This window comes from Podarcis vaucheri (genome assembly GCF_965113315.1).
Source record: "Podarcis vaucheri genome assembly, chromosome: 3".
Lineage (NCBI taxonomy): Eukaryota > Metazoa > Chordata > Lepidosauria > Squamata > Lacertidae > Podarcis > Podarcis vaucheri.
This window is the reverse complement of record NC_138761.1, coordinates 127,661,691-127,687,723: the sequence shown is the minus strand read 5'-3', so window position 1 is coordinate 127,687,723 and position 26,033 is coordinate 127,661,691. Positions and strand designations below refer to the sequence as shown.

The window sequence follows — 26,033 nt, the reverse complement described above, 5'->3', positions numbered from 1 at the left end:
AAAAGCACTTCCGAGAAAGAAGTGCAATTTGGAATGGGCTTCCTCAGAAGGCGGTGGACTCACTGGAGGTTTCAAAGCAGAGGCTGGATGGCCGTCTGTCACGGAAGCATGAGCAGAGATTTCCCAGTTGGGGGGACTTGGACTAGATGCCCTCAAGGTCCCTTTGAATTCGACAATTCTATGATTCTGTGGCTGTGTGGCCATTCCAAGTGCTGCCCATCTGTAAAGAGCCCGACACCCTGCAAGTGACCACAGGGCTTTCTTAAAGGATTCCATCTGGACACCTTGTTAATTTTAAAAGGTAGGCGCAGCACACACAAACACATGCCTGGTCCCACTACATGTTTCTTTTTTTAAAAAAAAATAATATTTATTAAAAGTTTAAGAATTAAAGAAAAAAGTAAAAAAGAAAGAGAGAAGATAGACAATACAAATCAATACATTATAATACATATAAAAAAGCAAAAGACACAATACATCAAAACAAAAACAAAAGCAAAAACAATTAAAAACACATCCAATATTTCCATATCTTTATCTTTCATTAACTTGTTTCATCGACCTCCTCACACCTCCCTTTTTGTGTTTTAGTTATTAGTTATTTCAGCAAATCTTTTCCATCTTTCACTGTTTTCTGTCATTTAATTATCTTAATTTATTTTAACCTTATCTTACCATTAAAACCCTAAAACTTATTTATACTTAACTCCTTATAACATTTCTACTAAAACCATATAATTTCATTCCAGTATTTTTCTAACACTCATTAATTTTGCAACATTTCTTGAAATAATTTTTTTAACCTTTTTTTCCAATCTTCTTCCACCGTCTCTTCTCCCTGGTCTCGGATTCTGTCAGTCCTTTCTATCAATTCCATATGGTCCATCAACCTGGTGACCTTCTGTCTGAGGCTCTTAACTCTCTTCCATGTCCCTTCTGCAGGTCTTCTTCATATTTATACATGCACTTTACTTTATCTTCTGCAGATCTTGTTCTTAATTTCCTTCCTTTGTCACTGAGGAGTAGATCTCGGGGAAACTCCAACCTAACAATGTCTCTATTCCTTCTCGACAGGTCAGCCCATTCTCCATAGTCAGAACTAAAGTCCAATAGATATTTCAGAGCGCCACTCTCCCCTTGACCCAAATCCAGATCCCAAAGGCCAGAGCATCCCTGCATAGGAGGATCTATCCAACTTTCCTTCTCCCTTCCAAGCAGGGCTCCATCCCACCAAATCTGGCTTTCTCTAGATTCGATCATAAAGGGCAGCAGCTTATGCTCATCAAATTGCCTCTGGGAGGCCGGGGCTCTCTCCACTTGAATTACTTGAGGTTCAACAACAACTTTCTCCTTTGTCTTCTCCACAGCTTGCCATGTCAAAACAGATTCCTGGGTCAATTCCTGGGTAATTTCTGTATAGATATTCCCTTTTTGTCCCAACTCAGTCATTTTTTCCCCAAATTGTCAATTTTACTAATCCACACATCCGTCTTCTCATGAAGCTGTTCCAATAAAGCACTTGTCTTGCAAAATGCAATCACTAAGGCTTCTTCTGTCAACATTCTTGTCTAAGGTCAAACTCTGATTCTCACGCTCTTTAATCTCTGCAGCTGGAAAATTCCCCAGCTCCACTCCTGCAACAGTTTCAAAAGCTCCCTCTAGGGGAAACAATTTCTATTTGTATCCATCAAACGCAGATCCAGCGACAGAATTAGTTTCGATTTTCAGTTACTTTTTTTACTCCTCTTTAAGTGCAAAAGGAAACAATGGAAACAATATATTTCTCTTATTTAACTATCTGTCAACATACGTTTTATTCACAGTCAATAAACTTTCCCAAAACGTCAATCTTACTGGCAGCCCGTTCCCAGGTTCGAAACGGTGGTGATTTATCTTTCTTCACTCTCTCTCCTGCAGGCTTAAACGATCTAGAATTCCCCCACCCCTCTTCTCCTGCTTCCAAGGGTTTTTTTTAGTAATTTTAACAAATGGAGATTTAATCCTTTACAAAAGACTTTCCAGGCTTTAGCTTGCGACGTCTTTGCTTCAATCTATTTACAAAAGAGGAAGGCGGACTTCCTGTTTGAAACCTTCCCGTTTTGATGCCAAATTAAGAAGTTTAGAGATCCAATTTTCCGCTCTACTCACGGGTAGTTGTTTAGAGTCCAATTGTCCACAGGAAAAAGTCAGCGCTCTCTGGCAACAGCAATGCGGCTTCACTCCATGAAAGAAGCAGTCGATTTGAAGCACCGCGCCGTTCACCCCACGTCGCTCCGGATCCCCGAAACCGGGTTTCCCTGCAAGTAGGGGAGGCGCAAAAGGTGCCATCCGAATCCCACATCCATAGGCTTCTCCCGCCTGTGGTTTTTAATGGGTCTCCGCCTCGCCGTGGCAGTCAGACCCTGATTTCCACGGAGCGGATTCCTCCCGATCAGAGGAAATCCGCCATTGCCGGAGGTGCTAACCCGGAAGCCACCATATGTTTCTTGACCCCCCCCTTCCCCTTTTGGGAGGAGGCACCTTCGTTTTGCCTCCGCCCCCTCAAGCAGTTGACATTAAGGGTGTTTTTACACTTCTGTTTATTGTATGCTCACTGCATTTCCAGTGCTTACTTTTAAATCCATGTTAATACAATGTTATCCAAAATGCAAGTGAATCCTGCACTTTGTTATGATATACTGCTCTTGGATGTGCTGTTCATCATACCAGTTTCACACCGAATGGAGTCCTGCTTGGTCTCTAGCCACAGTGTGAACACCTTTGCATGTAGGTGCAAAGCCAAAGCAAAACATAATATTTATTTGAGTGTAAAATAACCTCAGCACCTACAAATTTTATTCCACATCCTGGTTAGCATGAGGTTGGGATGCCAGAGCCTAATTAAAATAGCTTTTGGCAGGGGCTGCAACTTGCCCATCATCAGTATCAATACAAAAATGTGAATATTTACTAGCATTTAAAATAGGATATGGACAATTTTATTTCAGTTTTAAAGCCTTTTATGTTTTTAATATTTTGCTTTCCTCTCCATTGGCCAGGTGGATAAGGTGACAAAGAAGCTGTAGCTGAAACTAGTTTCTCCTTTTCCTTCCCAATATCCATAAAAATCTTTTTAAAATGTTAAAAACATCATTAATTTTTTCATTATTTATTACATAGAATCCTAGAATGATAGAGTTGGAAGGGACCTGAGGGTCATCTACTTCAACCCCCTGCATTGCATGAAGACAGATGCAAAGTTTATCAGTTCTGCCTTCTCCCTGTCACCCAATCGTATTTCTCTGTCTTCTCCATGCAGAGAACCTGCCACTTGCTTGTTCTTCCTCTTGCTTCAAGCATAGCCAAAGAAACCTTTTAAAAATTGTTTTTAACCTCTCTTGCAAGCCTGAGTTCATCCTTAGCTGGACCCAGCTAACCTGCTCCTTGCAACTGTTTGCTCCTCCTTTGTGATTTCCCCTTTCTTCTATTTCTTATACATGCCGTTCTTACATCTCAGCTCATCTGTAAGCTCCTTAGATGCCTCCCACTTTTCTTGCTTGTTGGTATTGTCTGCATTTGGGCCTTCAATATTTCTCCTTTAAGAAACTCCCATCGATCTTGGACTCCCTTCTTTTTGAGTATTTCTGACAATATAACAACAACAACAACAACAACAACAACAACAACAACAATAACAATAATAATAATAATAATAATAATAATAATAATAATAATTTATTATTTATACCCTGCCCATCTGGCTGGGTTTCCCCAGCCACTCTGGGCAGCTTCCAACCAAATATTAAAAACAATACAGCATCAAACATTAAAAAACTTCCCTAAACAGGGCTGCCTTTAGTTGTCTTTTAAAAGTAAAATAGTTGCTTATTGCCTTGACCTCTACTGGGAGGGCGTTCCACAGGGCAGGTGCCACTACCGAGAAGGCCCTCTGCCTGGTTCCCTGTAACCTCACTTCTTGCAATGAGGGAACTGCCAGAAGACCCTCGGTGCTGGATCTCAGTGTCCTGGCTGAACGATGGGGGTGGAGACGCTCCTTCAGGTATACAGGACCGAGGCCGTTTAGGGCTTTAAAGGTCAGCACCAACACTTTGAATTGTGCCCAGAAATGTACTGGGAGCCAATGTAGCTCTTACAGGACCAATGTTATGTGGTCTCGGCGACCACTCCCAGTCACCAGTCTAGCTGCCGCATTTTGGATTAATTGCAGTTTCCGGGTCACCTTCAAAGGTAGCCCCACGTAGAGCGCATTGCAGTAGTCCAAGCGGGAGATAACCAGAGCATGCACCGCTCTGGCCAGACGGTCCACGGGCAAGTAGGGTCTCAGCCTGCGTATCATGGGATCTCTCATACAGTGATGCTTAAGCTTTTTGAAATTGGCCCTCTTAAAGTTCAGAGTGCATGTCCAACTACACTCCTTGTTCTCTTGCCTATGTAACATGAAACCCAAGAGGACAGGGTCACTTCCTCCCAAGTTTCTGAGTACTTCCACTTGGTCAATTAGTTCCTCCCTATTGGTGAGGATCAGGTCCAAGATAAATGATCCCATTGTTGCTTCTTCCACCTTCTGAGAAATGAAATTGTCAGCAAGGCAATGGAGGAATTTGTTGGACCTTTCATTCTTGGCAGAGTTTGAGTTCCAACAGATATTTGGGTAGTTTTAGTCTCCCATGACTACTATATCTCTTCTTTTTCGAAAGTTGGTAATCTGCTCTAGGAAGGTATAATCTAAGTCTTCAGTCTGGCTTGGCATTCTATAGCAGACCCCCACAGTAAGGTCACTGTTGTTTTCCCACTCTTATCTTACAATTTATAGCCATATACTAATAATGAATCTGAAATAATCAGGTATGATATCCTTTTTGCATAGACCTGGAAGCGTCATGGTTCAATATGAATTAACATCAGCAGTGAATATGCCGCCTGAAAGTGCAAATACAGATGCAGCGGAAGCCTTAGATCGTTCCTACAAGATTGTGCCCACATCATTTGCGGTGTCTTCAGTGGAAGTGCATGGTAATGTCAAAAGCCTGCTTATTGAGATGTATATTATCATTTTAATGGTAGAAATGCCATTTTTCTCCCACACATATAAAACACCCTCCAGACCACCCCATTTTGATTATGAGCCCCTCACACTCTGCCTTTAAAGCACATTCAAAGCACATTCTCTCCCTCAAAGACTTTTGATCCCTGCAGTCTGCTAAAGAGTTGCTGGTAATAGTAGCACCCTGAGGAGGAAGCTGCAGAGCCCAGAATCATCTGAGGGGAAAGTGTGTTTCAAAGTTACAGCATGTGCACAGCCTGTGTCCCGGGTGCTCAGTAGCCTCTGGCGTGCTGCAGGGTGTCTTAGGAACTTTTTGGTGGAAGCTTCATGTTCTGGTTTCACAGAGCTCTCCAAATGGTTTCATGCAAGGAACTTGTCGTTCTGTTGTGTGTGCAGACTGATGCACCTTCCCCAATATACGTGTATGAATACATCTGCACTCCAAGGGGGAAAGTTTAACCTTGCTAGGCCAGAAGGATCCTGCCATCTAAAGTTCTGTGTACTCTGCACCATGGCTTCTGGCTGTGGAAGGGGTCTTCCCTGCATCCACACAACAGTAAGAATCAAGTCAAATCTACCTGTCTTTGGTGGACGGGTTTTTAATAGTCATTAGTCAATGGGACGTGGGTGGCACTGTGGGTTAAACCACTGAGTCTAGGGCTTGCTGATCAGAAGGTTGGCGCTTCGAATCCCCGCAATGGGGTGAGCTCCTGTTGCTTGGACCCTGCTCCTGCCCACCGAGCAGTTCGAAAGCACATCAAAGTGCAAGTAGATAAATAGGTACCGCTCCAGCCGGAAGGTAAACGGCATTTCCGTGCGCTGCTCTGGTTCGCCAGAAGCGGCTTAGTCATGCTGGCCACATGACTGTACGCCGGCTCCCTCGGCCAGTAAAGCGAGATGAGCGCCCCAACCCCAGAGTCGATCACGACCGGACCTAATGGTCTGGGGTCCCTTTCCCTTTCCCTAGTCAATGGGTATTAACTGCTGATGTGGGAAAAGCAGGGCTCTAGCTGCTGGTGGAGGAAGGGATAAACTCAGCTTCCTGTCAAAGAGCAATGTTGCCAGCATCATACATGGTTGTCAATGTATCACATTAGGAATATGTATTTGGGTTGCAATTGCAGCTGATACTCTGCCAGTGAAAAATGGGAATAGAGATTCCTCATTTGCCCTGGAAGGTGGGAAGCACGCCTGCCCTTTGGTGCTGCTTTCATTCTAAACATGGAGAGTTTAAACCCACTCAGCTAAACGGCCATTGGTCACTTTGGAAAATCCCACTTATAAAACTCCATGACAGGAAAGCAAGACATGTTCACTTTTGCTGCAACCACCTTTGGCCAAAGCCTTGTCTAGACTCTGCAAACTTTTCCAAAGCTTTCCTGGGTGTGTTCAGAACAACAGCAAGTGAAGCTGTGAAATGAATAGTTGATGCATTAGGTGAGTGGCACTCTGTATATGTAGCAAGAAATAAAGCTTTCTTTTCGTTGGTTTTGAGAACTTCTCTTTTTGCCTTGCAGGTGGAACAAACATCTCCATTTCTCCTGACGACATTTTTGAGGGTGATACAGTAACAATGACATGCGAGTCAAATTCTTCTTCGGGGGCAATCTGGCACTTCCCAGAAACTTTTAGCCGTGGCAGGGAGCTTCTTAAAAATGACACTATAGATGGAAAGTCAACATCAACACTGAAAATTACAAACATTAAATTGGAAGATGCCGGTAATTCTAAATAGAAAAGTATTTAAGTCAAGAGTGTAAGAATTGCTATACTGAGCAATTCTATACTGCTATACTGAGTCAGACCTGGGCTTTACAGTCACCTCCTACCAAAGTGAGGACAGGGGAAGTAGTCTGTCACTAGGGAACATGGGGAACAAATACAGATTATTACCCTCTGTAAGACAATACTCCAAAGAATAAAACCACATCAAGCAAACACTGCAATATTCTGCATCAAACAAGGCTGGGAGTGAATTGGGTGGCCTGCAGTGACCATCATATTCGACAACAATGACCATCTTATTCTAGGATTGTAACATACAAAGTGACATGCAATGGAAACCTAGATTCAGAGAAGGGAGGCAGCCATGACTGGGGCTCCACAGCTTTCTCTGTGTCTTGTTAAATCAATTCTGCAGGTGTCCTTGCCATTCTCAAGAGTCATGCACATCTAGTTGTCTGACCATAAAATAGGTGTGTCCCCTGGGATCTCAGGTGTACCAGGAGGGGTCATGCGACCTGATTATCTCTCATGATTAGTAAATGTTTCTTTAGTGAGTTGGCAATATTTATGTTACCTATGATCTCCATTCTGTGGAAGGAACTGTGGGAAATCCAGAGCTTGAACATCTTCCACAGATGGCTACCCAGCCTTGGCTTGAAAATCTCCAGCAAGGGAGAGTCTGCCACCCTCCAGGCAGAGGCAGCTAATGCCCATTGCACCTGTGCCAAAACTGGACATAGTCAAAACACATCAAGTGCCATGGGGGCGTGTGGCCAAAGTCTTTCCCCCCGAGGCCTGTCCCCTTTTAATTATTTTATTTTATTTTATTTTGCCAAGTGCATAAAGCTGGATGGGCACAAGGTAAATGTGAGTATTTTTGCGGTCTTACTGTATAAGAAATAAAAGAATAAAAATTGGATTTAAAATGTAGCATCTAGCACAGCATATCACAATTGTGCAACAAGCAGAAAAACCCTTAAAGGGTCTACCAAGACCACCAGCCATTTTCACTGAGAGCTGCTGGTCTATCTCCTCCTTAAAGTAAAACGCCCAGAACGGAAGGCAGTTCTCCAGAGCAGACCAGACCAGAGCGGAATAGAGAGGAACCAAAGCTTGGAAACCATTAATGCAGCCTAAAATTGCCCTTTCAGGGGAGCTGCTCCACGCACAAAACGGCTGACTGTTATGCAGATCCTTTGCACATTCAGATCACCGGTGTAAATGTAAAGGTTTTGCCACTCATTTAATGCTTTGATTCAATTGAGTTAATTTTATCATGGAGATGAGACAAGCTGGAAGGTTCACAGTTGGATCTGGAAATGTTTGAGCACATTGCTTCAGGGAGCTAAATACCAGATTTTTGTCTTTTTTGCAGGTTATTACCGTTGCAGCTTTATGGAATGGATTAATAATGTGTCAGTCATACATGTTGCTGGGACTAATATAACAGTCTCTCCAATCAAAATTGTGCCCTCAGAGGACGTTGTGATTGTATGCAATGGTGACACTAAAGAACTGAGTTGCTGCACAGACAGAGATATGCAGTTCTTCACTTATTACTGGAAAACAAATGGAGCAATAAATATTTCAGGTATGAAGTGCAAGAATCTCTCTCGGCTCCCAAGTGTGCCTAAAATGTTTTCTTTGCCCAACTCCACACATGCGTCTCTCTCACAACATTTGCAAAGCACAAGGAGACCTGTCAAGAGCCAGGCTCTTTCTCCCGCGCTGTCATTGCCGGCTCCACAGAGTGGTGAATCACAGCAGTGGTGGACTTTGGGCTTTTAAATTCCAGCAGCACCTCCACCCTGGCCACTCACCTTCCATTGCTTGTCATTGTGGCTCCCAGTGAAGGTGAGCTGGTCCTGTTCCCCTAAATCCGCCTCAGATTGCAGGCAGCGCCACAGCAGCCTCTGGAGTCAGCCAGGAGGGCCAAGGCAATGCTGCTGCCATTCACTGCTGGTATCCCTTTGCATCCTTCAGAAGGAGAGGCCCTTTTTTTCCTTGTGAGGAGGGTGGGGGGAGAGAAAACTGCAAGGGGGAGGGGGGTTATTGATTTGTTTTTGTTCTTATTTTTATTATGTACTTTGTGTTTTCTATATTGTATTTTTATGTTGTGCTCTGCCCTGAGATCTACAGATGAAGGGCAGCTACAAATTTAATAAATAATAATGATAATAACACCTTGGTTTTGTAAGCATTCCTTGTGAGTCCTTGCAAAACACTTTGAGGGTTTTTGTTTGTTTGCTAGTGTATGCAAGAAATGACCACAAAGCGAAAAGCTTTTGATGGGAACTGGGGGTGTTCATTCATTCCTTGTCACAAATTCCTGCTGCCTCTCCTTGTCTTCCAGTGGCTCAGTCAGTAGAGCAGGAGACTCTTCATCTCTGGGTCGTGGGTTTGAGGCCCACGTTGGGCAAAAGATTCCTGCAAAGCAGGGGGTTGGTCCCTTCCAGCTCTACAGTTCTGTGATTCTAAGTGTGGTATCTTTGGCCTAGAGCAGCTTTGGATATGGCCGGGAGCAATTGTCTGGCATGTCCCTGAAAACATCCTTCTGGAATTAAACAGGCCGCTTTGGATAAGTTTGTAGGACATGTTAGACCCAAAGTCTCTACTGGGAGTAGGAGCTGATAACATACTGGCCAACTTCTAAATGGGGGTGAGCACCCAGCGACACTGACACTGGAGCAACTCTTCAGCTTTGCCTTGAGTCAAGTTGTTGACCAGTTTTCAGCCTCAGGTGCAGGTAGTGCTTTGACCTCTTCTAACTCATTTCCCTTCCTTGCAGGGACCACCACTGCCACTCACAACTGTACCACGTACCTCCTTCAGGCTAATGAATCTCAATGCCCAGCAGACAAGTCTGGGACCAAAACGGATTACACATGTGAGCTGAACACTACCAATGGTGCCTGCAAACACAAAGTTATCAGTGTTACATATTTTCGAGTGGGTAAGCATCTCTTTGGGAAGGACTTTCCTCTTTTGATTTCTTTGTGTGTGTGCTATTCTGATGTTTATGTTTCTGCTATTTTACCGTAAGCCATGTTGAGACAATGTGCAAAGTGGGAGACAATCTCCCTAAATAAACAAAATAATGAACTCACAATCAAATCCCCAATGTTTATGTTTCACCAGCAAAGGTGAACATATCTTCTAGAACAAGTGGCAAGGTTTCTGAGGGACAACATTTCTCTCTAAGCTGCAACAGTGATGTGAGCAACTTTGACAGCGTCACCTGGCAAATCCAAAGTGGAAGCTCTACTAAGCAGGTTGACAGCGTGTGGTACACCACCAGGCAGAGCGGAAACGGGGCAGAGTCTGTGCTGACTGTCGGCAGTGCTAATCTGGACTGGGCTGGTGAGTGAATTGCATCCCCACTGTCAGAATCAAAAACAAATAAAGCAATGAAAACCACCTTCACAATACAATTTCCACCATGTGTGTACCTGTATTGTGTTATTATAATAATAATAATTTATACCCTGCCCATCTGACTGGGTTTCCCCAACCACTCTGGGTGGCTCCCAACAGAGGACTAAAAACAGAATAAAGCTTCAAACATTAAACTTCCCTAAATGCGCTGCTGTGGCTGCTGGTGCTAATTTAGAAAGATCTTAGTTACTTGCTTGCTTGTGCTGTTGGCTAAAGAGCATCTGGTTTGATTGTTTTTAGGCAACTATACCTGCACCTTTTCCCAAAGATTTCTGAACAGCTCTGCACACATGCAAATCGACGTGTTTCCTTTGCCACTGAAAAAAGACATTATAACAGATCCCATAAATGCATCCATCCCTTGTCCAGGGACTCAGGTTCTAAGGTGTTGTACAAGCAAGACAGGAAATTACACCGTGAAGTTCTCTGTTCAACAAAGGCCTCAATTTGTTCAGGCAGGTAAGCAACCACTGGCTGGGTGGCAACCTGAATGGCAGTGGCGTGACAAAGGTGCGCTCTGGACAGAGGGGCCAGTGGACAACCACAGGTTCTAGAGCTAGAATTATTTTAATGTTTTCTCTTCAGTCCAGACTTAACTTTTCAAGGCAGTCAGTGAAGAGCTTAGAGGTTTAATGTGGGTTTTGGGTTAACATAGAGCAGCTTTTTGTAGGGCAGAAAAAACTTGTTGACCTACTGAATACCACTGGAAGGCAATGAGAAAACAGGAGGCGACAATAGCAGGCAGCAGCTGCCTCCAGTTTTTTTGCATAGCAGCTTCTGAGCAGGAGTTTACCTGAGAAATGGAAACTTGGATTTTCAGCAGGAGCTCCCTTAAACCATCCTTCACTCAGCTCAGTGCTGATCCGTTTTGAGTTAGTGCCCTGCCTTGGGCACAGAAAAGACTAGTGAGAGCACATGCCATGTGTGCAGGAGGGAGAAGGTAATTTTGTATTATTTTAAATGGACCACCTCAGCGTCACTTGTCACCTTAGTTTTGCCCTGCACCATTCAAAAACGTAAATCAAGCCAATGGCTCTATTTATGTTTACAATATTTAGTGGCAGCTCCTCATTCCAAGCTCCCAAAGCAGTTCACAGAGAAAAAACAGTTACATTTCTGACACAAAAGTCGTCTCTCACTAATTCTACTTGCTGTCTGAATTTACCTCATTCTATACAAAAGCTTTTCCTACAGAAAGAAGAGGAAAAGGCTGCTATCAACACACAGTAAATTTCACAGAAGCTGACTGCAATTCTAGGGAGCACATTGTGCATTGTGAGTTCAGGAACCAAATTGATGGGCATGTTCAGAGTTCACCAATGGTCCTAAAACTTTTACTAGGTAAGGAGAAAATGTGGGCAATGGTATATGATATCTTTAGAGTTGCCATAGCCCAGTTATATTTGCAAATTGTGCAAAATGTTTACTAATGATGCAAATAAAGTATATTAATTTGGGCATTTTCTGTCAGTTAATTTTATTTATTTACTGTATTTCTATCCCACTCTTCAGTCAAGTATTGTCTCTCAAAGTGTCTCACATCAATAAAAAAGGGAAAAGGAAGAGAGACTCTTTGCATTTGTAGACGGCTGGTGTCCTTTCTTGGTATTAATTTTGTATTTCAACTGAACAAAAAAAGTAACAATAAAATAAAAAGTGCAGAGGAAAGTATACTCTATTGCTACGTATATATGCAAATCTTATTATTATCCGTGTGTGTGTTTATTTGCAGCTTACTATATTTTGTATCAATGTGATCCAAATGTCCTTATACTTGTCCATACATGACACTTGTCTACACTGTGTGGTGTCCTGATGTTTCAAGAGATAAAACAACGTCTCTTCTCCTTTCTTTCACAGCAAAGAAGGTAGCATGCAATTCTTCAGAGATTGGCACCGGAGAGGATGGAGCTGAGCTCACAAGGCCTTGCAGGAATGGGGCAAACCACCCTGTCAGAGGAAGTATCACCTATAAGTGCAAACATAATTTGTGGGAAATTGTGAGAAATAGCTGCCTAGCTGTCCCAGTAGACAACCTTCTCAGCTCTGCAGAGGTAAAAGCATCCCTTTGTCTGAGCACAGCTTGCCTCCAGACTATTCAGAGAAATAGATTTTTAAAACTAAACATTATACACTGCAACAACTCAAATTAGCAGCTTTGTGCAAAATGAGTTGAGCACATATGTAAACAGAACATTGCTGGGATATATCAGCATGTTTAATAGCTTTTAAAATGGTGACAGAGAGGGCACAAAGTATGAAGCATTCATTTGGAGGGAACACATAGGAGTAGAACAACAACAACAACAACAACAACAACAATTTATTATTATTTATACCCTGCCCATCTGGCTGGGTTTCCCCAGCCACTCTAGGCAGCTCCCAACAGAATATTATTGTGATAAAACATCAAACATTAAAATATATCAAAATATATTAAAATATAAATAATAGAATATATTGTGATAAAACATCAAACATTAAAAACTTCCCTAAACAGGGCTGCCTTCAGATGTCTTTTAAAGAGAAGATAGCTACTTATTTCCTTCACATCTGAAGGGAGGTCATTCCACAGGGCGGGCGCCACCACTGAGAAGGCCCTCTGCCTGGTTCCCTGTAGCTTGGCTTATCGCAGTGAGGGAACCGCCAGAAGGCCCCCGGAGCTGGACCTCAGTGTCTGGGTAGAATGATGGGGGTGGAGACACTCCTTCAGGTATACTGGACCGAGGCTGTTTAGGGCTTTAAAGGTCAGCACCAACACTTTGAATTGTGCTTGGAAACGTACTGGGAGCCAATGTAGGTCTTTCAAGGTCAGTGTTATATGGTCCCGGCGGCCGCTCCCAGTCACCAGTCTAGCTGCCGCATTCTGGATTAGTTGTAGTTTCCGGGTCACCTTCAAAGGTAGCCCCACATAGAGCTCATTGCAGTAGTTCAAGCGGGAGATAACTAGAGCATGCACCACTCTGGCCAGACAGTCTGCCACTCTTGCCGCCTCTGCCAACTGGCCCTGCTGCCATGCCCCCCACTGCCACCCTCCACGCTGCCTCTGCCACCTGCAGGGGAAGTGCCTTGGGGGCTTCTGCTGCCCAAGATGCCTCGGCTGGGCTGCCCTGTACCTCTGGCAGGATGAGTGCTTATTATTTTATTAGTAGTCCAACATGTTTTGTCTCTGGTAAGCTTTCTCAGGGGCTGATCTCACTTATTTTTTGTAAGCTCTTCAAAGACTTCAAGGGCTGTATATACTGGGCTATCTACACTTTATGACAAATTGAAGACACCTGAGTGAGTTTGATTGCAAGTATATCATTTTGGGGTTTTGTGTAAGTCATAGCTGTCAACTTTTCCCTTTTCTTGTGAGGAATCCTATTCGGAATAAGGGAATTTCCCTTTAAAAAAGGGAAACGTTGACAGCTATGGAGTAGGTTCTTTAGAAGCTTTGCGCTGTCCCTTAAAACAGATGGTCTTTGAACAGCTTGCAAAGAAATAAGTGAGATAAGCCCAGGAACAGGTTTGTTTGTTTGTTTGTTTGTTTATATCATTAATATAATAATAAGCATCTATCCTTTCCCACATCTCCCATGACTGTTCAGTGGGGGAGGGGGAGTCAGAATCATGGGGGAGGGGATCTTTATTCCTTCGCTGCCATCGCAGTCCCTGAGCTTCTGTGAGAACAGGGCGAAGGGCAGCCTCCAGCTCTGTCCGGGGCCCACGGAGGAGAGTTTCTTGTGGGGCTGCTGCTCATGCATTGGGATGTGGGCTTTGTTTTGCTGTCACAGCAGCCACACAACCTTGTCTGCATCAAAGTCCCAAACTGCTTCTTTTTTGCATTGAACCTGGGTTTTCCCTTTCAGCAGAAAATCTAACAAGTTAAAAAGACCTCAGTTTGTGGTATCTGAACAACCCACTTGCAATATTAACCCCCCTTCGGGAAGCCCCCAGAATGGCAATGGAGCCAACACATTAGGCAGCTGCATTAGCACAAAACTGCCCACCTGATGTGATCTCCAGCTATGGATGTTATGGAAATGAATTTGGCACTGGGGCTGTATCTACTCCGACCGGTTTTAATGTTATTAGAATGATATTAGATCAATCGTTCTAAAATGTCCCAGGGCATACTTATACTTAAAAATGGTTTATTTATTACTTGCTCTGCAGCGCCCTCTGGTGTCACATTTTAATAACAAATTAAGAATGTTAAAAGCAACAAGTTATTTGTCCCTTTGCGTTATCACAACTCTTCCTTAACCTTTCCTAACATTAAACACACAAGTGTAGATGTGCCCCAAGTTGCATACTGCTGATTAGTGTTTCCACCTCTCTGTAGCAAGGCTCCCAGGGCATCCAAAGCTTTTCGAACAGAAATCCACTTTCCTCCCCCAGCTCCGTCCTATTTCATTGAACAAAGAAACACCAAGAGAATCCTGGCCTGTTCAGTGTGTCTCTATCATTTAGCTGCTGAAGCCGCGGGAGCCAAAGCAGGAAAAGATGGTTGTGCCACAAGTGACGGTCACCTAGGAAATCAGAAAATTGCACTTTTGTGAAGCAAGATTCCCTTCTTGAATTAATTTCACAACATTCTGTGCATCTTCCAGCTGTCTGAAGAGAATCTGTGGGCTTTCTATTTAATAACAAGCCTTAAGTGCAATTTACTCTGTGTTTAACACATTTAACTTTAATTCTAGTCTTTGGTGTCTAGTCCTGAGCAAAAGAAGAATTTGCCTGAATTCCTCAGCCACCTGAACCGTACCATCAAGCAACAGCAGCAAAGTATGAAAGCTGTTGCAAACCTGAAAGCTGTTGTGGAAATTTTGAATATGGTTTCAGTCGTGCCGGTAGCTGCTGAGCAGGAAACAATGGAAGTAAGTTACAGAAGACTTTGCAGAAGTTGAGAACTCCTTTCTTTTCATCTGCACTCGTTGGATATGCTTAGCCTGGAAAAGAGGAGACTGAGAGCCATCTTCAAATATCTAAAGGGCTGTCACATGGAAGATGACGCAAGCTTGTTTTCTCCTTCAGCTAGTTTTGTTATGCATTTGAATTCATCCCAGAATTTCTGCCTGCTTCTCACCTCGCCCATCTTGCAAATTAAATGTTTGCATGAAAGTCATCTTAGTGGGCTGTGGCTGAACTGGCTATCTTTTGTCTGCTGACTCCCATTCAGGAGTTGAATAGACAGCTTGATTTATGCAAGGTTTGAGGGTGTTTCTCAGAGTGCCTTTAGGACATGTTTTGAGATGAGGCTGGTATCAGGTTTGTACCAAGGTCAAGGAAGGTTCGTGGTGGAGAATCTCATGTCATATTTCAGTTATGTCAAGCTTTTATTTCAATGCTATTAGATAAACCATAGGAATAAGTTCAGATTCACACATCTATTCACAAGAGCATGACAGAGTAGATCAGGAAAGAAGAAAATGAGAAAGCATCAGGATCAATGTGGAAATATCAAGAGTTTGTTCCAATAATTCTTACAGAAGTTAAATCAAGAACTATACTTTTCCTAAATAATAATGAGCAAACTGAGGCAAAGCTTCAGTTTCTACCATGAAACAAATCCCTGTGCAGGGACCTCAGACTGTTCTATACCACAGCCTCATGGCTTGCGGTGGATGTTATAGGTTGATTGACTGTTGGATATGACAGCATCACAATATGATAAAATCAGTATCTGTATCTAATAATGTATTTGAAAAATGAGAGGAGCTTGAGCTTTCAACCATTTGACCTTCCAAATGGCTAGTGAAACAATCTGTGGCCTTTAAGACGAGAGGGTGGGTGGCTGGGTTATTGTTTTGCTTGTTCTTATGTTATGCATTTTGGGATTTATATATTGTAAACTACCCTGTGAACTTTGAATGAAGGGTGATATATAAATTCAATAAATAATAATATAATAATAATAATATGAAAAGTTGGTAGGTGGATTAATGTTAAATGAAAAAAATGAAAAGGGATTGGAATTTCTAATGCACACTGATAATTTTGTTACTGGACTTTAGTAATATCTCTTTATTCTCTTATTATTGCAGAATTTTTTATCCACAGTAGACACAGTTATCAGCAGTCCAACAAAAACTTGGAAGGATTTTGCGAATGGAACTTCTCAATTACTGGCTTCAGTGGAGCAATTTTCTGACTCCCTTCAACCTATTAACAATTCTATTCCTTCCATCAGCTATGACAACCTCCAGCTCAAGGGTGTGGTCATTGACAAAAGCAAGGTTTCAGACTACAACGAGAGCTTTACATTCTCCAAGCCCTCAAACCTCAGTGGTAGTGTGCTAATTAACGAAGCAAAAATTAAAACTGGAGACTCCATCTCCACCATCATCAGTGTGGCTTACTCATCTTTGGGGCCTATTATTCCACAGTATAAGAAGATGGATGCATTCATAGTAAATGGTTTGGTGATGACAACACTAATCAATGCCAACAGCAAACTAAGTGAAGATTTCAGGATCATTATGACATTTACGAAGGATAACAAGACCCTGAAAAATCCTCGATGTGTATTTTGGAATTTCAGCTTCTCAGAAGATGGTGGAGGTTGGGACGTTACTGGCTGTGAAAGCACAGAGAATGGGGACAATGTCACTTGCTCCTGTAATCACTTGACTTCATTCTCCATTTTGATGTCTCCCGGTCACGATCCATGGGACACGTTGGATTACGTGTCTTACATTGGTGTGAGCATTTCTATATTGAGCCTGGTGGCCTGCATTGGCATAGAATTTGTCGTGTGGAAATCAGTGACCAAAGCAAGAATATCCTACATGCGCCATGTTTGCATACTGAACATAGCGATTTCTCTCCTGATTGCAGACGTCTGGTTCATTGTGGCAGCAGCAATGCATGACACAAACACAAAAATGGACCAGGCCTGGCTCTGCGTAACAGCAGCATTCTTTGTTCAGTTTTTCTACCTCTGTGTCTTCTTTTGGATGCTAACCTTGGGCCTCATGGTGTTCTACCACATAGTCTTTATCGTACATAATGCAAGCAAGACCATCATGAAAGCTCTTAGCTTCTGCTTGGGATACTTTTGCCCACTAGCTATATCTGCTATCACCGTAAGCAGCACCCACCCACATTACACAAGAAAAAAGGTCTGTTTACTCAACTGGGATGAGAGTAGAGCTCTCTTGGCCTTAGTCATTCCTGCCATGATCATTGTCGCTGTCAATGTGATTGTTACCATTGTGGTCATAGCAAAAATGCAAAGACGTTCCATCGGCGAAAAATCAATAAATAAAGAAAAGAGCTCATTGTATCGCATCACCAAGTGTATCGGTGTTCTGACATCACTCTTAGGCCTCACCTGGTTATTTGGTCTTGCTACAGTTATCCCTGGAAGCCCTAGAGCATTCCACTACTTATTTACTCTTTTCAATGCTTTTCAGGTAAGTAGATAAAAGATACTAGCTGTTTGCTATGCTTAACTGATAAAAAAATATTGTCAACATTTCTTGGGACTCCTCAGTACCACTGTACACACGAGGAGGTGATTCATATAGTTACTTTTCATGCGGTAAGAGTCTGGCGATGTCACTGAACTTGGACTTGTGTGCTAAGCCTGGCCCCGTTCTCCTCCTGCCCATCCTAGAGAGGAAATGGCTAATATCTGGTGGAATACTGTGATAGTGAGCCGTTAACTGAACCTGGCCCTATCTTTGTTGCTCTATGTCTTAGACTGCTACCCCCCTTACCTTGCCCCCCCCCTTCAGGAGTTTGAATAGACTTTGCTAGCAATGTAAGTGCAGATTCACACACTCCTGTTGACACAACCCAGGAGGAGTGAAGGGGCTGCAGTCTCCTTTCCTAGAGCCTGTGCCATCACATGACCTATGACCCAGGCCTGTTTCTCCTGGGCATATTCCTATTAAACTTACTATAAGTATATATTTCCTGACCTGAGAAATGCTGAGATCAAGGCACTGTAGTGCCAGCCCTGATCCTAAATTAACACCTGTGACTGTGAGTTCAAAGTCACCTCTAGATTGAATCCAGAATTGCATGCGGAGCAAATGTTTGTGAAAGATTCCTTGTTCCATTATATATGTGTTTGTTTGTTTTTGTTTGTTTAATATACTGCCCTATACCTGGGGAGGTCTCATTCCAGGATCAAATCAGAAACTGGAACTGACCCTGGAAAAATAGGGGTACTTGGAGGGTCTGTTATACTACAATTTTGATCCCACTTAACAGGGACTAAGTCTCACTGAACTCAGTAGGAAACGCATAGGATGGCAATGTGAGGTCTCTTTCCCCAGTATGTTGCTTGTTGACCTTTTGAAGCTTGTTATCAGGATTAGTTTGTAATCCCCAGAATGTAATCCAAAACTTCTCGCTTATTTTTCTCCTAGGCTCCATGTTTCCCCCCATACACTTTGGCAATCAGTGTTCAGAAATGCTGTTCTTTCTTTGGAATTACATTAGAGAGATCCTTTGGCCTTTAGATTCGGGCATCTAGAGTGCCGTTTCACAAATGTGTATAATATTAATATGAAAATATTTTGCAGGGATTATTCATTCTGCTGCTTGGAATCCTCTCAGATAGAACGGTAGGAAATGAATTTTAAAATATTAAAGCTTTATTTTATTATATTGAATTGCAGAGATTATTTGATATTGGCTTTCCTCTGTTTCAAATGTGCAGGTATGGGAAGCCCTGTGGAAAAAGTGTTCCCTCTCCAGCTGGAGTTCACAACACACAAAGGTAGTATTATTTCCAGGAATAAATAGTGGGTTGGAGCCAAAGGTGCCCTTCTAATTGCAGAAGATATCCACTGCTAATGGAAGCACTGTTTTAAATCTTGTACTCTGCCTAATTTTTAATAGACTCTCTCTGATTTTAATCCCTCAACAATGAATGAGAAAACCTTTATTTTATCAACCTTTATAAACAGTATGTGTTTGAAATTGTTCACAATAAGGAAAAGGGAGGGAATGAGGGAATGGAAAAAACATATCACCATCACCACCATCCTCATCAAACAGGATTTTGTAATGGACTGTCTTTCTTATGTTTAAGGCATAATGGTTTACAGCAGGGGCTGCTAACCTTTTTGAATCAGTGGCAACATTTGGATGGCTGCTGTGCGGGCATGGCATAACACACGATTAGACAGAGTACTGTCATGGAGAAACTTTTCTCATAGTTGTATTTCCTTACTAAAAAAGGCTTGATCTGTTGAATTTCTGCCTGCCATACAGCCGCTAAAAGCATAAGAACCCAATTCCCCCGCCCCATGCTACCCCTAAACCAAAGGCTAGGCTACTATTCAGCATCCCTGAGTAAACATGCATGCCACTGCACTGTGAGTTACCTATATGGTGAATTCTTAATTTAGCTCCTACATAGCAGGACCTAACAGAAGCAGAAGACATCAAGAAGAGGTGGCAAGAATACACAGAGGAACTATACCAGAAAGATATGGCTGTCTCGTACACCCCAGGTAGTGTGGTTGCTGACCTTGAGCCAGACATCCTGGAGAGTGAAGTCAAATGGGCCTTAGAAAGCACTGCTAATAACAAGGCCAGTGGAAGTGATGACATTCCAGCTGAACTATTTAAAATTTTAAAAGATGATGCTGTTAAGGTGCTACACTCAATATGCCAGCAAGTTTGGAAAACTCAGCAGTGGCCAGAGGATTGGAGAAGATCAGTCTACATCCCAATCCCAAAGAAGGACAGTGCCAAAGAATGCTCCAACTACCGCACAATTTCACTCATTTCACATGCTAGCAAGGTTATGCTTAAAATTCCATGAGGCAGGCTTAAGCAGTATGTGGACCGAGAACTCCCAGAAGTGCAAACTGGATTTCGAAGGGGCAGAGGAGCCAGAGACCAAATTGCAAACATATGCTGGATTATGGAGAAAGCTAGAGAGTTCCAGAAAAACATCTACTTCTGCTTCATTGACTACGCAAAGCCTTTGATTGTGTCGACCACAGCAAACTATGGCAAGTTCTTAAAGAAATGGGAGTGCCTGATCACCTCATCTGTCTCCTGAGAAATCTATGTGGGACAAGAAGAAACAATTAGAACTGAATATGGAACAACTGATTGGTTCAAAATTGGGAAAGGGGTACGACAAGGCTGTATATTGTCTCCCTGCTTATTTAACTTATATGCAGAATTCATCATGCGAAAGGCTGGGCTGGATGAATCCCTAGCCGGAATTAAGATTGCTGGAAGTAATATCAACACCCTCAGATATGCAGATGACACAACTTTGATGGCAGAAAGTGAGGAGGAATTAAAGAACCTCTTATTGAGGGTGAAAGAGGGGAGTGCAAAATATGGTCTGAAGCTCAACATCAAAAAAACGAAGATCATGGCCACTGGTCCCATCACCTCCTGGCAAATAGAAGGGGAAGAAATGGAGGCAGTGAGAGATTTTACTTTCTTGGGCTCCATGATCACTGCAGATGGTGACAACAGTCACGAAATTAAAAGACGCCTGCTTCTTGGGAGAAAAGCAATGACAAACCTAGACAGCATCTTAAAAAGCAGAGACATCACCTTGCCAACAAAGGTCCGTATAGTTAAAGCCATGGTTTTCCCAGTAGTGATGTATGGAAGTGAGAGCTGGACCATCAAGAAGGCTGATCGCCGAAGAATTGATGCTTTTGAATTATGGTGCTGGAGGAGACTCTTGAGAATCCCATGGACTGCAAGAAGATCCAACCTATCCATTCTTAAGGAAATCAGCCCTGAGTGCTCACTGGAAGGACAGATCCTGAAGCTGAGGCTCCAATACTTTGGCCACCTCATGAGAAGAGAAGGCTCCCTAGAAAAGACCCTGATGTTGGGAAAGATGGAGGGCACAAGGAGAAGGGGACGACAGAGGACGAGATGGTTGGACAGTGTTCTTGAAGCTGCCAGCATGAGTCTGACCAAACTGCGGGAGGCAGTGGAAGACAGGAGTGCCTGGCGTGCTCTGGTCCAGGGGGTCACAAAGAGTCGGACACGACTAAACAACAACAAAGCAGGAGATGTGCCTTAGCATTTTTTGTAAAGTATTTACATTTGTTGGGGGTGGGGGAAGGGTGATTATTCAGCATTCATTCACACTTATTGTGTAGCAGTTCTTGCAGGAAATAACTCCTAGGGACTACCTGATCTCGGACAAACCCACTCCATGGAAGATGCATCCTAGCATCTAGGGGAAAGGAAGGGCAAGCAATGTAGGGTCCAAGAACTTGAAAGTAAGACAAAAGCAGGAAGCGTTCACTACAGATGGGGAGAAATTAGCGGCTCTTGAGGACTCTTGAGCAACTTATCAATTGGAGCAGCCAGCCTGTCTCATTTCACAGAAATTGCCTTGAAGAGGACCTGCAAGTTTTGTTTGATAACTTCCTAAGATTGCTAAATACTTAAAAGAAAGCTAGCAAGCTCAGAGTGGCCCTCCTGCCCTGGGGGGCCAATGAAGGCCTTTCTGAGCACCACCACACCTTTAAATGCCCTGTTGGCAGCCCCCAGTGTGCAGGGGGGGGGGCTTCTTTCAGACAATGTTGGATCCTTTTTCTTTGGTTGTATAGAAAGTTCTGTGTGCAAATTCCTGTTTGTGTGCGGGGGCTGCATGTGAACAGGACCCTTGGACTTTGTCAGGATACATATGCACCATGGGGAATAGTTAAAGGGAGGAACACAAAGTTTGGGGTGGGGCTAAAAGTGCAGCTGCCCTCCGTGGTCCATATGGCTCTGCCATACATACTCTGGTGCAAGGGACATGTTTGCTATCTCCAACACTTTTCTATCTGTGCTTATGGTTTGCACTAGGACTGTGCAAGGGCCCCCTGATTTGGTTCAGGGCTCAATTTGACAATCCTTAGTTTTAAGTTAGTTTAACTTAGTTTTAAGTTTGAGGTTTTCTACAATTGCCAGATTAAAGCTAAGACGAAATAAAAGCCTGTCCTATAGAAAATGCTGCTTGCTCTTCACTAATATGTGCTTGTGTCTTACAGTCAACATCCCAAGGCATGTCAGCGCCTATGCTTTCCATCAGTTCTCCATTCTCAAAAACTTTAAACAACTGGTTTGGCAAAACAGGTACAGTATGTAATCAGCAACCAACTTCCTTGTACAATTTCAAATGTCCTTCTGTATGTTGGGCCTTCAGATTCATGCCATTTCAAGGCACTGCAAGGCCAATTGCTGTGCTAAAACATCAGCAAGCCAGATATGCCGTAGAAGCCAGATGCGCAAAGCATTGCTTGCTGGAAGTGATGCCCTGATGGTGCAGTTCATTAAGAGGGGAAGGCGCTTTCCAAGCATGGTTACCATCAGCCTCCAAAAGCAGTTGGGGGCCTCTGCGATAACAGTGCCTAAAAGGCTGCACTTCAGCAATGGAGACCCACGTACAACATTGTCTCAGCCCAACAGCTCAGCCCAACCCCTCTTGCCAGAATAAGGGTGCAATCCAAACTCCCACCCTTAGAGGGCACCACTGCAGTGGCAGCAGACAGTGAGGGAGGGGAGGGGGCCTGGGCTCTAAACAGACCCCGATGGCCGCATGAGCTTGAGTCTGGGCACAGATCAGGTCAAATGCTGCCACTCAGCAGCAGCGAGAGACTTGCAATCCAGCATATCCCAGGCTGGATCAGCGCCACCCTCTCTCTACCCCAAGACCTGCCCCCCATTTCAGGGTCTTCCTGTGGCTGCGGGGACCCTGGCCCCAGAGGGACAGCTCTGCCTTAATCGAAGCCACCCTTCTGCCAGGCATAAGGCTGGAGTGTGCTGGATGAGGCCCTGCCCAGCTAGACCAGCACCCTATTGCCACGTGGCCAACCAGGTGCCTGTGGGAAACCAGGGAGCAGAACATGAGCCCAAGAGCAGCTCCCTCCCCTCCCCTGGTTTCCAGCAAGGGGTGGGCAGGAGCATTGCAGTCTGCATCTGGGCAGGCAGAGCCGAGCCATCCTGGCTGGGGGGGGGGCGCCGATAGCCCCCTCCTCTGTGAATATGGCTTTGGAGGATAGAAAGGACAAAGCATACTGTACACGGCAAGGAAACCGATGGTGACTGCAGTACAATTGAAGGTGGTTTATTCCTGCACACTGTTCAAGCAGTAATGTTTCGCTTTATGCTGTGTTCTCTTAAACAAGCAAGAAGAGCGCTTTCTGGCAACAGCCAGCCACATTGACAGTGGCAGAGCAGGGGTTTGTGTGTGTGATTTACATGTCCAATAATGAAGCAACATTTTTTGAACATTACTTTGCCTTTGTGTCCTGCAGGAAAATATCAAGTCTCTTCTACAGAACCAGCATCTTCTTCAGCTTCTGAAAGCACTTCAAAGGCATATTCTTTGCTAAACTGAGAAGCTTGGAAGACCTCTGGGCTCTTTCCCCTGATGTGGCAATAAGCATGGAAATAATTGGTGAATAATGGAAGCATGGACTTCGTATAGGCTGTAAAGAACTGTGGCGTATTAGTTTAACAAAATATTTCTTCGATATACCATGCACTGTCTGGAAAGTTAATTATAATATCTGCTTGATGCTAGAAGAAATTCAGTGATGAGGGTCCCAACGCTGTAAGAATCTGAATGCCGTCTTGTGCCAGAGCCCCGCTAATCCTTCAGCACATGTCGTGTTTTCCCCAGCCCTGTTGCAGTCATGGGACCAGGAGATGTGCCAGAGCAACTGGGCGCTCTGGCTTTCAGGGCAGAGTGAGAGACACAGCACAGCAAAGTAGGTATCCAGACCTCAAATGAGTTCCTTGCTGGATTGTAGCATTTCTGGGTGGGTTTGTTTTTTGTGCTTTTTGCAATGTTTGAAGTAGGACCGCCCAAACTTTTCATACATATAGGCACATCTGGAAAATCAGAAAAACTGTTGTGGGCCCTCCTACAAAATGGTGGTTTGAGGGCCTTGCTAGTACAAAGCACAAGTAAATTGCTCAAGAAGCTAACGCAGTTAAGTTTGAGCCAAACAATGCATTTGTTCTCACAAAGCACAATAAAATACCAACTTCACTGGAAGAAAACTGATGTTCAGATACGCATGTGGAAACACGGACGCACCACAGACAAACCCCAGCAATTTGCATTGCAACAGCCAATTGAAAAATGTGAAACATGTTCTGACTGAAATGAATTAGGCTGCTTTCAGCACTAAATGGCAGGCCCAAGGGGCTGATGTGCATCAGGACCCTCATATGTGGGGCATAATGTGTTTTCACCTTTTGCTCCCTGTTGGAGTCTCAGTCTGGATTGTAATTTGCACTACCATTAAGCCCCCACCACCACACAGTGTAGAGCCCCCTGCAGTGGCATTTTATGGAAAAGAAATTCCCCCTGGGCTCTGTGGCTTCCCCTCTTTCCCTCCCCAGCTCATCCCCTCTCTCCTCACTCCCTCCGGTTTCCAAAGGTGCTGGGCAGCACAGGCCTTGTCTCCTGAAGGCCGCTGGGGGGCTCCGCTTCCAGGAGCAGCCCAAGGCCGAGCAAAGCGTGGCAGGTGGACAGAAGAAGAGTTTGGACTTGATACCCCGCCTTTCACTCCCTTTAAGGAGTCTCAAAGCGTCCCACAATCCAGTGGCGTAGCGTGGGGGGTGCCAGGGGTGCCGGCCGCACCGGGCGCAACATCTGGGGGGGCGCGCTCGCTGCCTCCGGAGTCGCCGAAGAGCCTCGGGCGCAGGCTGTAGCGGAGCCGCATGTCTCGCGGAACCGACGAGCTGTGCGCGCGTCCAGGCTGAAGGCGCCCGGCAGGCAGCGGCTCTCAGCGCTCGCCGCGGAGGACGCGCCAGGCAGCCCCTCCTCACAGCCCCGCCTCCGCCGGTGCTGCTGCAGCTGCTGGGCCGTTGCATTTTCCTCGCCTCTCTGCCCCCCTCCTCCTCCGGGCAAGCGGCGTCGTTTGGGCGGCAGCGCCAGCGGCAACTCGCGGGTTGGGGGGGGGCGCAAATTACTTGCCTTGCCCCAGGTTAGGGGGCGCAAATTACTTGCGTTGCCCCGGGTGCTGAGAACTCACGCTACGCCCCTGCCACAATCTCCCTTCCCTTCCTCCCCCACAACAAACACTCTGTGAGGTGAGTGGGGCTGAGAGACTTCAGAGAAGTGTGACTGGCCCAAGGTCACCCAGCAGCTGCAGGTGGAGGAGCGGAGACGCGAACCCGGTTCCCCAGATTAGGAGACTACCGCTCTGAACCACTACACCACGCTGGCTTTGAGGCCTTGAGGGGGCGAGGACGGGATTCCTGTGGCACCCACAAGGGCCGATGGGACACCAGGAGACAAGGCTACACTGACCTGCACAGGAAAGAGTGAAGCTGAAAGAAGTAGGACTTCTGCTTAAGAAAGAGTACTGGGACTAGCAAGTCAGTTGTGTAAACTGCCCTCTATAAAGCACTTTACTTTTATAGTAGAGAACAATTTCCAGTTATACACCTTGCTTTACTAAAATGAAGGGGAAATTTCTAATTTTTCTGTAAACATGTAAATATATATTTATTTATGGTCATACTTAATAAAAGGTGCTTGCACCATGTTTAAACAAACACCTTGCCCTCCGTTAACCATTTCTTTTAAAACAGCAACTATAGATAGTTGCTGAATTGCTACTTGCCAGCTTTTGTTTCATGCCAGCAGTTTCCCCTTGAGGTACGCAGTTCACAGGAGACGCTGCTTCAGGTGGTTCCGTTCTACATGCCACAACAGTCAGTTCCACAGATAAATTCAGAGATGGCTCTTAACTGGCACTGACAAGACGGAGTAGGAGTCCAGAAAACATTATTATTCTACTCTGTATTCCTGGTCCAAACTGGAGGCGTACTGGAAACACTGTGTGACTTCTATCTCTTTGTGAACTTTTCTCATGCCAGAACGTCCAGGGCC

The 26,033-nt window shown here is 44.3% G+C and overlaps 1 protein-coding gene across 7 annotated transcripts in view; it reads left to right on the top strand.

Moving 5' to 3' along the window:
- Nucleotides 1-23,665, top strand: part of ADGRF5 (adhesion G protein-coupled receptor F5) — a 53,790-nt gene extending 30,125 nt beyond the window's left edge. For 5 of the 7 annotated variants that reach the window (XM_082215733.1, XM_082215738.1, XM_082215736.1 and 2 more), the window contains 14 exons: nucleotides 4,868-5,013; nucleotides 6,562-6,765; nucleotides 8,145-8,360; nucleotides 9,558-9,722; nucleotides 9,908-10,129; nucleotides 10,445-10,663; nucleotides 11,387-11,545; nucleotides 12,065-12,258; nucleotides 14,890-15,066; nucleotides 16,234-17,604; nucleotides 18,724-18,765; nucleotides 18,861-18,920; nucleotides 22,174-22,258; nucleotides 23,440-23,665. In XM_082215733.1, the coding sequence (XP_082071859.1) occupies nucleotides 4,868-5,013; nucleotides 6,562-6,765; nucleotides 8,145-8,360; nucleotides 9,558-9,722; nucleotides 9,908-10,129; nucleotides 10,445-10,663; nucleotides 11,387-11,545; nucleotides 12,065-12,258; nucleotides 14,890-15,066; nucleotides 16,234-17,604; nucleotides 18,724-18,765; nucleotides 18,861-18,920; nucleotides 22,174-22,258; nucleotides 23,440-23,522 (3,343 nt within the window). In that variant the 3' untranslated portion in view covers nucleotides 23,523-23,665. The remainder of the gene's footprint in view (nucleotides 1-4,867; nucleotides 5,014-6,561; nucleotides 6,766-8,144; nucleotides 8,361-9,557; nucleotides 9,723-9,907; nucleotides 10,130-10,444; nucleotides 10,664-11,386; nucleotides 11,546-12,064; nucleotides 12,259-14,889; nucleotides 15,067-16,233; nucleotides 17,605-18,723; nucleotides 18,766-18,860; nucleotides 18,921-22,173; nucleotides 22,259-23,439) is intronic. The other 2 variants (XM_082215734.1, XM_082215739.1) reach the window with 2 other exon arrangements.
- Nucleotides 23,666-26,033: the final 2,368 nt, after the last annotated feature.